We start from the raw sequence: 12,303 nt of genomic DNA, 5'->3' as shown, positions 1-12,303 counted from the left end.
AGAGCTTATAAATAAACGCTGCCGAGCCGAGCTGGTGAGCGGCTTCCATCTCCGCTTCAGAGCGGGGGCTAGCGGTGAGAGCGGGGGGCTGGGAGCCAGGACTCCGGGGTTCTCTCCCAGCGGGGGGAGGGGAGTGGGGGGCTGGGTGTCAGGACTCCAGGGTTCTCTCCCAGTGGGGGAGGGGGGCTGGGAGCCAGGATTCCAGGGTTCTCTCCCAGCAGGGGGAGGGCAGCGGGGGCTAGCGGTGAGAACAGGGGGCTGGGAGCCAGGACTCCGGGGTTCTCTCCCAGCGGGGGAGGGGAGCGGGGGGCTGGGAGCCAGGACTTCGGGGTTCTCCCAGCGGGGGAGGGGAGTGGGGGGCTGAGAGCCAGGACTCCGGGGTTCTCTCACAGCGGGGGGGCTGGGAGCCAGGACTCCGGGGTTCTCCCAGCGGGGGAGGGGAGTGGGGGGCTGAGAGCCAGGACTCCGGGGTTCTCTCACAGCAGGGGGGCTGGGAGCCAGGACTCCGGGGTTCTCCCACCGGGGGAGGGGAGCGGGGGGCTGGGAGCCAGGACTCCGGGGTTCTCTCACAGCGGAGGGAGGGGAGCAGGGGCTAGTGGTGAGAGTGGGGCGGCCGGGAGCCAGGACTCCGGGGTTCTCTCCCAGCAGGGGGAAGGGGGTCTGGCTCTGTCACTGACTTGCCACCCATAGCCAGGCTGGTCCCTGTATCGGGACTGCCCCAGCCGGAGGGTTAACGGACCCGTCCAGCGCTGGGCTGGGCAGAGTGAGGGCTGGGCCCCAGGGCAAACAGCCTGGAGCAGGGGGGCTGGGCCCCAGGGAGAACGTGTGGGAGCCGGAGCAGGCCCCAGTGTGTCTGTGGGGTGGGGGGGAGCTGGCTGGGAGTATCCTCTGAGCAAAGCATGCTGGGAGTGGGAGGAGCTCCTGGGGCTATAAAACACAGCCCCCCCCCCCCAGTCCTGCCTGGAGCTAGTGTGAGGGGAGCTGCTGGGGGAGGGCAGGTGCCCACAGGGGCAGGGGGCACCCGGGGCCTTGGGGGGTTGTGCTGGCAGCCGTGCCCCGCCATGGGCCACGCGCTGCCTAGCCCCAGGAGAGCAGTGGGGGTGGGGGAACGGGCTGGGCACAGCTGGTTCGGTTCTGCCATGTTTTGCGTGGCTGGTGCAAAGTGGGGTGGTTCTGATGTCAGTGGAGTGATGCTCCTCAATCCCAACCTGTAGCCCCCGGGGGTGTCCCCCACCTGTGCCGGTGCCCCTCACTCCCGACCTGCAGCCCTGCTAGCCCAACCCTGCCCCCCACCTCTGCCAGTGCCCCTCACTCCCAACCCGCAGCCCCCTGCTCGCCTAGCCCTGGGCTCCCCCCCAGCTCTGCCGGTGCCCCTCACTCCCAACCCGCAGCCCCCTGCTCGCCTAGCCCTGGGCTCCCCCCTAGCTGTGCCGGTGCCCCTCACTCCTGACCCGCAGCACCTGCTAGCCCAGCCCTGGGCCCCCTCCCCCCCCCAGCTGTGCTGGTGCCCCTCACTCCTGACCCGCAGCACCTGCTAGCCCAACCCTGCCCCCCACCTCTGCCGGTGCCCCTCACTCCCAACCCGCAGCCCCCTGCTCGCCTAGCCTTGGTCTCCCCCCCAGCTATGCCGGTGCCCCTCACTCCCGACCCACAGCCCCCTACTCGCCTAGCCCTGGGCTCCCCCCTAGCTGTGCCGGTGCCCCTCACTCCTGACCCGCAGCCCCTGCTAGCCCAGCCCTGCTCCTCCCAGCTTTGCTGGTGCCGCTCACTCCCGACCTGCAGCCCCCTGCTAACCCTGTGCCTCTGAGCGCCGGCTCTGAGATCCGGGGAGTCGTGGCCTGTCTTGCCTCAGGGAGCTGAGCCCCCAGTTCTGGAGCCCTGATATGACGGGGGCTGGTCTCCATTTGCCCGCCAAGAACAAAGGCTCCCCAGTGCCTCGCTGCCAACGCTCCCCTTATCAGGGGGGATTAAGACATTTTGCAATTGGGGGGTGTAGGCCCGTCAGAGAAGGACAATCCTCCCCCTTTGCTCTGGAGGCTGTTCCGCAAACTGATACGGGGGCGGGGGGTGGCGCGAACATGCCAAGTTTCTGCAGGGCCTGGTTACACAATGGGATTTACAGCAATTCCCCCCATCACCCTCCCCATCATCAGCTCTGGGTTCTGTGCTCCTCACTCCCCACCCGCAGCCCCCTGCTACCCCAGCCCTGGGTTCCCTCCTGCACCCAGATCTGCAGTGCCCCTCACTCCTGACCCGCAGCCCCCTGTCAGCCCAGCTCTGCCCCCCCCCCAGCCCTGCCAGTGCCCCTCACTTCCGACCCACAGCCCCTGCTAGCCCAGCCATGCCCCTTGCAGCTCTGCTGGTGCCCCTCACTCCCGACCCACAGCCCCTGCTAACCCAGCCCTGGGCTCCCCCCAGCCTTGCTAGTCCCCCTCACTCCTGACCCACAGCCCCTGGTAGCCAGCCCTGCCCCCTGCAGCTCTGCCGGTGCCCCTCACTCCTGACCCACAGCCCCTGGTAGCCCAGCCATGCCCCCTGCAGCTCTGCTGGTGCCCCTCACTCCTGACCCGCAGCCCCTGCTAACCCAGCCCTGCCCCCTGCAGCTCTGCTGGTGCCCCTCACTCCTGACCCGCAGCCCCCTGCTACCCCGGTCCTGCCCCCCCACAGCTCTGCTGGTGCCTCTCCTGACCCGCAGGCCCCTGCTAGCCCGCTCCAGCCTTGGCTCCTTAGCACCCCCTGCAGCGCCCCCTCCCCCCCCCCGGTTTCCATCAGGTCACCCCCAGGGCTCAGGCCTCTCTTGCTTAGGCATGAGACACTCCCCCCTCCCCATTAATCCCCCTGCCCTGCTATCTCGCTGGCACACGCAGCCCATCAATCACTGAGCTGAACAAATCAACCTGAAACCAGCCAATTTAGGGATCAGTGTCAGGTCACCCGGCTAGTGAATGGCTATTATCAGCCAGTCCCTCCGTCACGCGCGGGCCTGCGGCACCTTCCGCTGCCGATATAAAGCACCTGGAGGCGCCGAGGGCTGACACAGACGGGCCATGGCCACCATCGTGCTAGCCCTGTTCCTGGCGGGCTCTCCGCTCCTGCGCTGGACGGCTGCCTCCGTGAGTATCTTGGCCCATGCGCCGCTTTGCCAGGGCCAGGGCGGCCCGGAGGTTGAAATCACCTGCCTGCCTTGGACATGGGTGAAATCCTGCCGGGGCGACTGGCAATTCCAGGCCTGTCCGTGCTGAGTGCCCATGAAATGTCCCCTGGGATTCCCCTCCGCCCGCTCCGATCCCCTCTGCACAAACTTGCCCCTCTGCCCTAGCCGCTGCACCCTCTGACGCGCTCCTCCCCAGAAGTGGCTGCATTCCCGTGGTGCTTCGGGGAGGGGACGTGAGACGTGAGGCTTCGGTAATGGGTTCCGCCTGCTGCCCGCTCCCCCTTCCAGGCCATCCAGAATCTGAGCAGCGTGATGGACGCCAGCGGTCACTGCGTCTGCACCGTCATCCTGCCCGACGACACCTTCCCCCTGCGGCGGATCGAGCTGCTGGAGTCGTCCGCCCACAACCTGACCCTCCGTGTGCAGCGGGAGATGGAGAAGGTGAGGCTGGGGAGGGGATGGGGGAGAACCGAGGGGCCAGGGACCCCGGCTCTGCGTGACCTCGGGCCAATTCCTTCCCCCCCAGGCCAGGGCAGCACCAGCCCCAGGGCTGGTCCTGGTCAGAGCAGGCTACGCAAGAGGGGGCTGCAGGCTGGGAGCCGACAGAGCTGCCCTTGAGCAGCCAATCAGCCTCTGGGGCAGCCATTCTCGGGGTACTCAGCCCTGGTGCAAGGCCTAGGCTGCGTGTGGCACAGCTGCCCTCTGCTGGCCTGGCTCTCGGCACCGTCGGGCAGGGGGACGCCCCCGGACCTGGCCGCCGAGGGCCAATTTTAGCCCATTTCTTGCCACTAGTGAATCACTTGCCAAGCAAGCATCCCCTGCCCCCGCTCTCCCCCCTCCCCGGGGCTCTGGGCTCCCAGCGTCTCAGTGCCAAGGCCAAGCCCAAGGGAACAATGAACGACGTCGTCCCGGGACTCACCGGGGCCCAGACTCAGCCCACCGGAGCGAGACACACACCCCCCGCCCCCATCAGTCTCAGCCCTGCCCCCGCAGCTCTGGGCGCCCCCTCTTCCGGCACTGGGGGGAGGCCACTGGACGGTTCTCGTCAATGTCGTTAGTGAAACTGACCCAGACGCAGAAGGGAACCTTTCCACCGAACTCCCTCCCTGGGGATCTCGCCTCTGACTCTGTCCTGGCTCCAGGGGAATCTGGGCTTGGTTTCCTGGTTCCCCAGACTGTGAAATGCTCAGGGGAAGGGATTTCTGCTGGCCAGCCGGTGGGTGTGACCAAGACGGGCAGGGAGCTCCCCCCACGTCCAGCCCCCCCACAGGGAGTAACACGGGTGTGAATCCAGAGTCACCCCCGACTGCAGTGGGGTCGGGGCTGGGTTCTGATCTCAGCTGCTCCAGTGTTAATCTGGAGTCACCCCTGACTGCAGTGCGGTCGGGGCTGGGTTCTGATCTCAGCTGCTCCAGTGTTAATCCGGAGTCACCCCCGACTGCAGTGCGGTCGGGGCTGGGTTCTGATCTCAGCTGCTCCAGTGTTAATCCGGAGTCACTCCCGACTGCAGTGGGGTCGGGGCTGGTTCTGATCTCAACTGCTCCAGTGTTAATCCGGAGTCACCATTGACTGCAGTGGGGTCGGGGCTGGGTTCTGATCTCAGCTGCTCCAGTATTAATCCGGAGTCACCCCCGACTGCAGTGCGGTCGGGGCTGGTTCTGATCTCAGCTGCTCCAGTGTTAATCCAGAGTCACTCCTGAATGCAGTGCGGTCGGGGCTGGTTCTGATCTCAGCTGCTCCAGTGTTAATCCGGAGTCACTCCCGACTGCAGTGGGGTCGGGGCTGGTTCTGATCTCAACTGCTCCAGTGTTAATCCGGTGTCACCATTGACTGCAGTGGGGTCGGGGCTGGTTCTGATCTCAGCTGCTCCAGTGTTAATCCGGAGTCACCCCCGACTGCAGTGCGGTCGGGGCTGGTTCTGATCTCAGCTGCTCCAGTGTTAATCCGGAGTCACCCCCAACTGCAGTGGGGTCGGGGCTGGTTCTGATCTCAGCTGCTCCAGTGTTAATCCGGAGTCACCCCTGACTGCAGTGGGCTCGGGGCTGGTTCTGACCCAGGGAGTAATGTGGATTTACACCAGATGAGGTCTGACACCCTCTCCCCGGGTCTTTACTTCCTCCCCCTGGCAGCTCCAGGAATACGGGCAGCGCCTAGCGTGGTACGAGGCCAAGCTGCAGAACGCCAGCCGCCGGCTGCAGCTGCTGGAGGTGGGCGACCTGACCCCCACTGAGCTGGACTTCCAGGAGCTGCGGAAGGAGATCGGCGAGATGGAGTCCTTCGTGGGCCACCTCCGCTCCTCCCTCAACGGAAGCGACACCACGGTGGAGGTGGTGCACCGGGAGGTGAGCGTCTCGCGGTGCCGGGGTCTGGCAGGGCTGGGCTCAGATCCTGTGTGGATCAGACACAGGCTGGCCCAGGGGTGAAAGATGGACTGTGGGGGCGCTCGGGGCGACCCCTGATTCCCACCCACGCTCAGACCCCCGGCTGGCCCTCGTGTTGGGGGGCGAAGGGATTCCCCGCAGCATGGAGTGGCAGGAAGAACCAGCCAATTGCAAGCTGGGAAGGCTGCGTGTCACTCTCTCACTCCTCTTCTGCGGTCAATTGCTTCCTTTCCCGACACAGGCCACGCCCTCAGGGGATAATCCATGTAAGCCCCGCCCCAGAAGAGGGTCCCCCTCCAGAGCAGCCCCTCTCAGGGTGTGACTGATGCCATGAAGTGCCCGCAAAACCGACCCCCACCCTCCTGGGAACTGGCACGGGGCCCACTGCCAGGCCCCCTTTCTGTGGGCTTCAGTGGGGTTTGCCTGTCCCTCCATGTGTGGGGCCCCCATCTGCCCCCACCAGAGCCATGCGGTCGCCTGCACACACAATGGGCTCAGGCTCTCTGCAGACCCAGGCAGTGTTGCTGTGTCACTCACACTCGGGGCAGCTCCCCCCACCCAGCGACGGGCTCAGGCTCCCTGCAGACCCAGGCAGCATCACTGCGTCACTCACACTCAGGGCAGCTCCCCCCGCCCAGCGACGGGCTCAGGCTCCCTGCAGACCCAGGCAGCGTCACTCACACTCGGGGCAGCTCCCCCCACCCAGCGACGGGCTATGGGTCCCTGCAGACCCAGGCAGCATCACTCACACTCGGGGCAGCTCCCCCCACCCAGCGATGGGCTCAGGCTCTCTGCAGACCCAGGCAGCGTCACTCACACTCGGGGCAGCTCCCCCCACCCAGCGATGGGCTATGGGTCCCTGCAGACCCAGGCAGTGTTGCTTTGTTGGTTCTGCTCAAGTCACATTTTCAAGTTTTTCCTCACAAGCGCCAGGGTTAGAAATGTAATTCCCACCCCCAACCCCCTACAGACAGGCAAAGTTACAATAAAGGGTCAGCCTCCGCGTACCCGATTCATTCCTCATCGGGGTCAGGTCCATGTTCAAAGAGCCTGGCTGACGATCCTGCCTTGCCGGCTGGGGAGCCCCCTCTGCAGAGGACGCCGGACAGGGCGACCCCGTTTCTAAGCACCTGACCCCTTTGGGGCGAGTGTCTGGTGCTCGTGCACGGTGGGAAAGCTCTGCTGGGACCGGGCCAGGCCGGAGTTCGCTCTGTGGCTGTTGGGAGAAGTCCTGTTTCTCCAGTGACGGGCCACACAAAGTCTTGCTGCTAACGATAACGAGAAACGCACTGGAGGGGCCGTTTGCCGGAGCGTGGCGGCCCTATGGCAGGGCATCGCTGGGACCCGGCAGGATTCCCACCCTTTCGACAGCCTCCCCGACAGACTCTTCCGTGGCCCGGTGGGGCCTGCGCTGCTTTGACCCAGCTCTGCCCCCTCCCCGCAGACGTCTCCAGCCAGACGCCGGCAATCCCTGTGCCCTGCAGCCCCCTCGCCAGGAGCCCCGGGCGCCCTTGACTCCCGCCCCATATCTTGGTCTTTCAGCTCTTTGTGACTTTCTGCCGCCCCACCAACTACATCCTGCCCTTCGTCAATGTCCAGGGCAAGTCCCTCATCGACCGGCGCTGGAACTGCCCCCTCATCTACCTCCTTCGCAGGACCCAGCGGGCCCGGGCGTGCGAGCTCCTGGATGCCCCCCGCTGGTGGGGCGAGCCCAAGGAGGACTACGTCATCCTGGCCCCCCGGCGCTGGGACAGGAGGTCTCACAAGAGGTCCTTCGCCTGCTGGAAGCCACAGTGAGCCGCCAGCCGGCCGGGTCCCGGGGCGGAAGGGTGAGGCTGGGACAGGGGGACTGGGATCCTCGCCCCCCCGGAGGCCATCGGCCACCCGCACACGGGCTCGGCCACCCTGGGAATCTGCTGCCGATCTCGTCAGCTGGAGCTTCACGCCACCCGCCCTCCCCGTCTGGTTCTGTGGCACTCGGCTCTGGAAATCCAGGAAGGGTTAATCGGTGCCAGTGATTGACAGTTGCATCTCCCTTTGTCCCACCCCCCCAGTGGGCGTGGCATAGTTTTGGCCACACCCCAAAGCTTGGCGGGCTCTGGCGACTCCCAGGCGGTCGCGAAGTCGTTCCCGGGCCTGGCTGCAGCAGGGAAACGTGACCCCACTGCCAGGGTCCAGCTGCCACTGAAATCCCGAACTCACCCAGGAGTCCCAGCGCTGGACGATCCTGTCGTGGGCTACACCCAGCCGGGGCCTGGCCCCCTTCCGCCAGGCATAAACGCAGCCCCAAGGCGTCCTTCCCAGTGAAACTGCCCCTGCTCCCTTGTATTTCCCTGCATGCTCTGACCCCGCCCCCCGCCTGCATGTCCCCTGGCGCCGTCCCACCATCCCCTTAGTCGCTGCTAAAGAAACGAACGGCAATAAAAACGTTTCTATTTCACCATCCTCCGTGGTCTCGCTGGACGAGTTCATTTCCGAGCCTCAGCCGGGACACACTAAAACACACGTGGGACCCCAGCGGGGTGAGGGCCGTAAAGCGGGGATCGCCCATCGCCCCTCACAGCGGCCAGCGTGGGCTGAGCACCCGGACAGATTTCCCGGGACAGCTACCTCCGGGACGGTCCTGGGAACACCTGGCCGGGCAGGAACACCGGCCAGCACAGCACCGGGGACGGCAGCAGGGCCGAGCTGTGCAAATAACGGATATTTTGGTTCTCTGAAGAACAATTCTTTTGCGTCGAACTGAAAACAAATAGTTTTGTGCTGTTTGGTGCATCGAAAAGTTGTGCGGGGCGGGGATTTATTTGGGGCTGAATGAAACGTTTTGCTTGTTACTCTTTCGTTTTGATTTGGGGCCTTTTTAATCCTTTGCCGTAGGGCGTGGGGTAAGTTAGAGTGAAGGCTGGTTCTAAACAGAGAGGCCCGTTGAAACCCCCAAACATGACCCAGTCCAGGCGGCTCGGAATTGTTTCGGGGTTGGGGGGGGGGTTCCAACAGAAACAATTTGGTGAAACTGATGTAAATTCACGAAACGTGTTGGCATTTTGCCAAATCTGCATTTTTCCCCTAGAAAAAAGTTTGGGACTCAATTTCCCCCCAGTTCTCATGGGAATTTGGGCCACAGGCTGGGGCTTACCCCAGCTGGGGGGCTTGGCCCACTAGATGCCTTCCCACCTAGTCTCCAGGCTGGGTTTCTCTGTTCCCTCTGCTTCAGAGGTGGGGGAGGACGAGGCCACGAGGCGCCGGAGGGCGACTATCTAGATCGTGTCCTGGAGCGTGACCTGGCGTTATTGGCTAATCGGCGGTGCCGGAGACGGGACATTTTTGGTGACATTTGGCTGGGTGGAAAAGTGCTCTGAGCTCAACACTGTCAGAGCCGCTGCTCTGGGGTGGGCGTCCGACGGAGCTGGATGGCTGAGAGTGCAGAGGCCCGGCTTTGGCACCGGGCAGGGCAGGAGGCTGGGCACCGGGAGGATCCAGCGAGGGGGTGCCTGGAGCCCTGCTTCCGCCGGAGCGGGGCGCCCAGGCCCCGTGGGGAAGGGCTGACGCTTGCCCTGTTCCTTGCAGCTCCAGAACATGTCGGTCACCGTGAGCGCCCTGGAGTCCTACGACAAGAACCACGTGGTGGCCGTGAGGCGGGAGCTGACCAGGCTTAGGCAGCGCTTGGCAGAGTGTCAGAAGGACAAGCCCCTGCTGGGACAGCAGCCCCCGACCGGTGAGTCCCTCCCAGGGGCACTCGCTGGGCTGGTGGTTCCGGGGCCCCTCGAGGGGAAGCACAGCCCCATGGTTAGGGCTCTTGGCTTGGGCCCTGGCGCTGCCCCAGAGCCCCCCTGTGTGACCTACAAATTACCGTGTCGCTCTGTGCCTCAGGGTCTCGTCTGAGAAGTGGGGCTAGCAGCCCTGGCTGCCCCCCTGGGGGAAGGCTGTGAGGGGCTGGGAGCCAGACGGAAGAGGAGGCCAGAGATGAAGGGAGACAGGGATAGTGTCAGCAAATCCAGGGCTTTCAGACACGGCTCAGGGGCCAGCAGGGGAGGCTGGTTTCCTCTGAATCGTTTCACCCACTGGTTGGCCTGAATCCCACTCCTGTCAGAGCCGGCAGAGAACCCAGGAGTCATGGCTCCCAGCTCCAACCACTAGACCCCACTCCCCTCCCAGAGCCGGGGAGAGAACCCAGGAGTCCTGGCTCCCAGGCCTCCCTGCTCTAACCCACCAGCCCCCACTCCCCTCCCAAAGCTGGGAGAGAACCCAGGAGTCCTGGCTCCCAGACCCCACTCCCTCTAACCACTAGACCCCACTCTCCTCCCAGAGCTGGGGAGAGAACCCAGGAGTCCTGGTTCCCCACCCCACTCTCACCACTGGGCCCCCCCAGCCATCTAACCCTTGTGACTCCCCATCCCCCCAGGCACATGCGACCACCAGGGGATCTGGCGCATCGGCAAGCCCACGGTGGTGCAGCTGAACTGGCGGGGTGCGAGCTACAAGGCCGGGGCCTGGGGCAAGGAGTCGGCCCTGCGCGCCTGGCGGAAGGAGCGCTACTGGGTGGCCCCCCTGAACCTGGACGGCCGGCGGCTGGACTCGGTGCGTCTCTATGGCTCCTACCAGGACCTGCTGCTGGCCCGGAACCCCACGGACCAGCTGATCACGGGCTTCGGGCAGGGGGCCGGGCCGGCGCTCTACAATGGCTCCTTCTATTACAACTGCTACAATGCGCGGGACCTCTGCCGCCTGGACCTGGAGAGCGGGGCCGTCGACCGCAAGGCGGTGCCCAACGCCACCTTCAACAACCGCTTCTCCTACGCGGGCACCAGCTGGCAGGGCCTCGACCTGGCTGCTGATGAGAGCGGGCTATGGGTGCTCTACGCCACCGAGCGCAGCGAGGGCGACATCGTCATCGGCCGCCTTGGCCCCGGCTCGCTGGCCCTGGAGAAGACCTGGCAGACCTCCCAGTACAAGCCGGCGGCCACCAATGCCTTCATGGTGTGTGGGGTGCTGTACGCCACCCGGGCAGTCAGCACCAGCCGCGAGGAGATCTTCTACGCCTACGACACCCGCACCGGCCGGGAGAGCCACCTCAGCCTGCCGCTGGACAAGGTGACGGACGTCGTGCGGTCGCTGAGCTACAACCCCACTGACCACAGGCTCTACATGTTCAGCGATGGCTACCTGCTTCGCTACGACGTCCTCTTCCGGCCCTAGTGCCCAGCCGCACGGCCAGCTCCCAACACGGGTCGGCATCCCGCCTCCTCCGGCCCAGCCTCCTCCGTTCCTCCATCCCCCTCTGCCTCCTCCAGCCCAGCCTCCTCCGTTCCTCCATCCCCCTCTGCCTCCTCCGGCCCAGCCTCCTCCGTTCCTCCATCCCCACCCTGCCTCCTCCGGCCCAGCCTCCTCCGTTCCTCCATCCCCACCCTGCCTCCTCCGGCCCAGCCTCCTCCGTTCCTCCATCCCCCTCTGCCTCCTCCGGCCCAGCCTCCTCCGTTCCTCCATCCCCCTCTGCCTCCTCCGGCACAGCCTCCTCCGTTCCTCCTTCCCCCTCTGCCTCCTCCGGCCCAGCCTCCTCCGTTCCTCCATCCCCACCCTGCCTCCTCCGGCCCAGCCTCCTCCGTTCCTCCATCCCCACCCTGCCTCCTCCGGCCCAGCCTCCTCCGTTCCTCCTTCCCCCTCTGCCTCCTCCGGCCCAGCCTCCTCCGTTCCTCCATCCCCACCCTGCCTCCTCCGGCCCAGCCTCCTCCATTCCTCCATCCCCACCCTGCCTCCTCCGGCACAGCCTCCTCCGTTCCTCCTTCCCCCTCTGCCTCCTCCGGCCCAGCCTCCTCCGTTCCTCCTTCCCCCTCTGCCTCCTCCGGCCCAGCCTCCTCCGTTCCTCCATCCCCCTCTGCCTCCTCCGGCCCAGCCTCCTCCGTTCCTCCATCCCCCTCTGCCTCCTCCGGCCCAGCCTCCTCCGTTCCTCCTTCCCCCTCTGCCTCCTTTCCCTCCTTCCATTCACCCGCAAGCTCCCATCCACTCCTTCCCTTTCCCCCCCACCTCCTTTCCCCCCTTCCCTGCCCCTTTGCTCCCCGGATCCTTTCACTCCCTCCTGCCCTCTTCCCCAGCCACTGCCCAGCTTCCTCCTCTCCCATCTCCAGCTGCATCACTAGAGCCAACCAATGTGATTTTTTTCTCTTAAACCTCTCGGCTAAAGCTCAAGGGACGAGGGAGATTCCCCCTCCCAGCTCCCAGACTCTGCCTCCTGCCTCGATCCGGTTTCTGCCACCCCATCCAATGGAAGCGCGGGTGGGGCTGCGATCTCAGCTCCCGATCCCCCTTTACCCTAAGTCCGCTGCCCACAGCTGGATTGGGGCAAAGGGACCAGAACGGACAATCAGCCCTTTGGGGTTTCCGGGTCATTGTTCACTTGGGTTTCCATTCATCCCATTGCCTCACTGGCGTTACAGCCAGGACCAGTTCGGCTCCCCGGATTGGGGGTCAGCGATTCCGCTTCTCATGTGTTTTCTGAGGCCCCACCGGAGCCTGATTTTGCTTAGAACTTCCCGGTAGCGAATAAACGTGATCATGTGAGCGCAGCCCCGTTTGTTGGTGTCACTCAGAGCAGTAACCGAGCGCCGTGCTCAGGGCCGGGGAGGGATGGACCCTGCGTCTCGCGCACAGCGCAGGCCAGTGCCCCTCGCCTGCCCAGCGTGGGTCCAGGTTGTGTTAAAGCCACTGGCCGTCCTGCCACTGGGCCAGGCGGCGCGTTGAGTCCTGCAGGGCTGCATTGCCGGAGCAAACCAA

General features: G+C 65.3%; 1 protein-coding gene and 2 long non-coding RNA genes across 4 annotated transcripts in view; 1 reads left to right on the top strand and 2 right to left on the bottom strand.

Moving 5' to 3' along the window:
* Nucleotides 1–12,303, bottom strand: part of LOC127037184 (uncharacterized) — a 115,682-nt gene that overhangs the window by 12,004 nt on the left and 91,375 nt on the right. The gene's annotated exons all lie outside the window — the stretch shown is intronic.
* On the top strand, nt 3,118–10,734 carry LOC127037083 (olfactomedin-like). Its single transcript, XM_050928566.1, has 4 exons — nt 3,118–3,595; nt 5,284–5,496; nt 9,103–9,250; nt 9,938–10,734. The coding sequence occupies exons 1-4, from the start codon at nt 3,467–3,469 to the stop codon at nt 10,729–10,731; spliced, it is 1,284 nt and encodes a 427-aa protein (XP_050784523.1). The 5' UTR covers nt 3,118–3,466; the 3' UTR covers nt 10,732–10,734.
* LOC127037185 (uncharacterized) lies at nt 10,791–12,285 on the bottom strand. 2 transcript variants are annotated; one of them, XR_007770300.1, is made up of 3 exons: nt 11,298–12,285; nt 11,042–11,110; nt 10,791–10,941 (listed from the first exon to the last, which is right to left on the bottom strand). It is a non-coding gene; the product is annotated as an uncharacterized LOC127037185 (long non-coding RNA). The 2 variants fall into 2 exon arrangements; XR_007770301.1 differs by having other exon boundaries at nt 10,791–10,898.

Source organism: Gopherus flavomarginatus, chromosome 18 (assembly GCF_025201925.1).
Source record: "Gopherus flavomarginatus isolate rGopFla2 chromosome 18, rGopFla2.mat.asm, whole genome shotgun sequence".
NCBI classification, from domain to species: domain Eukaryota; kingdom Metazoa; phylum Chordata; order Testudines; family Testudinidae; genus Gopherus; species Gopherus flavomarginatus.
This window is presented reverse-complemented; position numbering and strand designations above follow the sequence as displayed.

What these genes read in the sequence shown, in the direction of transcription:
- LOC127037083 (XM_050928566.1), top strand. Translation starts at nt 3,467, where the DNA reads ATGGACGCCAGCGGTCACTGCGTCTGCACCGTCATCCTGCCCGACGAC. An exon ending in TGGAGGTGGTGCACCGGGAG is followed by an intron (nt 5,497 to 9,102) that starts GTGAGCGTCTCG and finishes TGTTCCTTGCAG; the next exon opens with CTCCAGAACATGTCGGTCAC. An exon ending in GGGACAGCAGCCCCCGACCG is followed by an intron (nt 9,251 to 9,937) that starts GTGAGTCCCTCC and finishes CCATCCCCCCAG; the next exon opens with GCACATGCGACCACCAGGGG.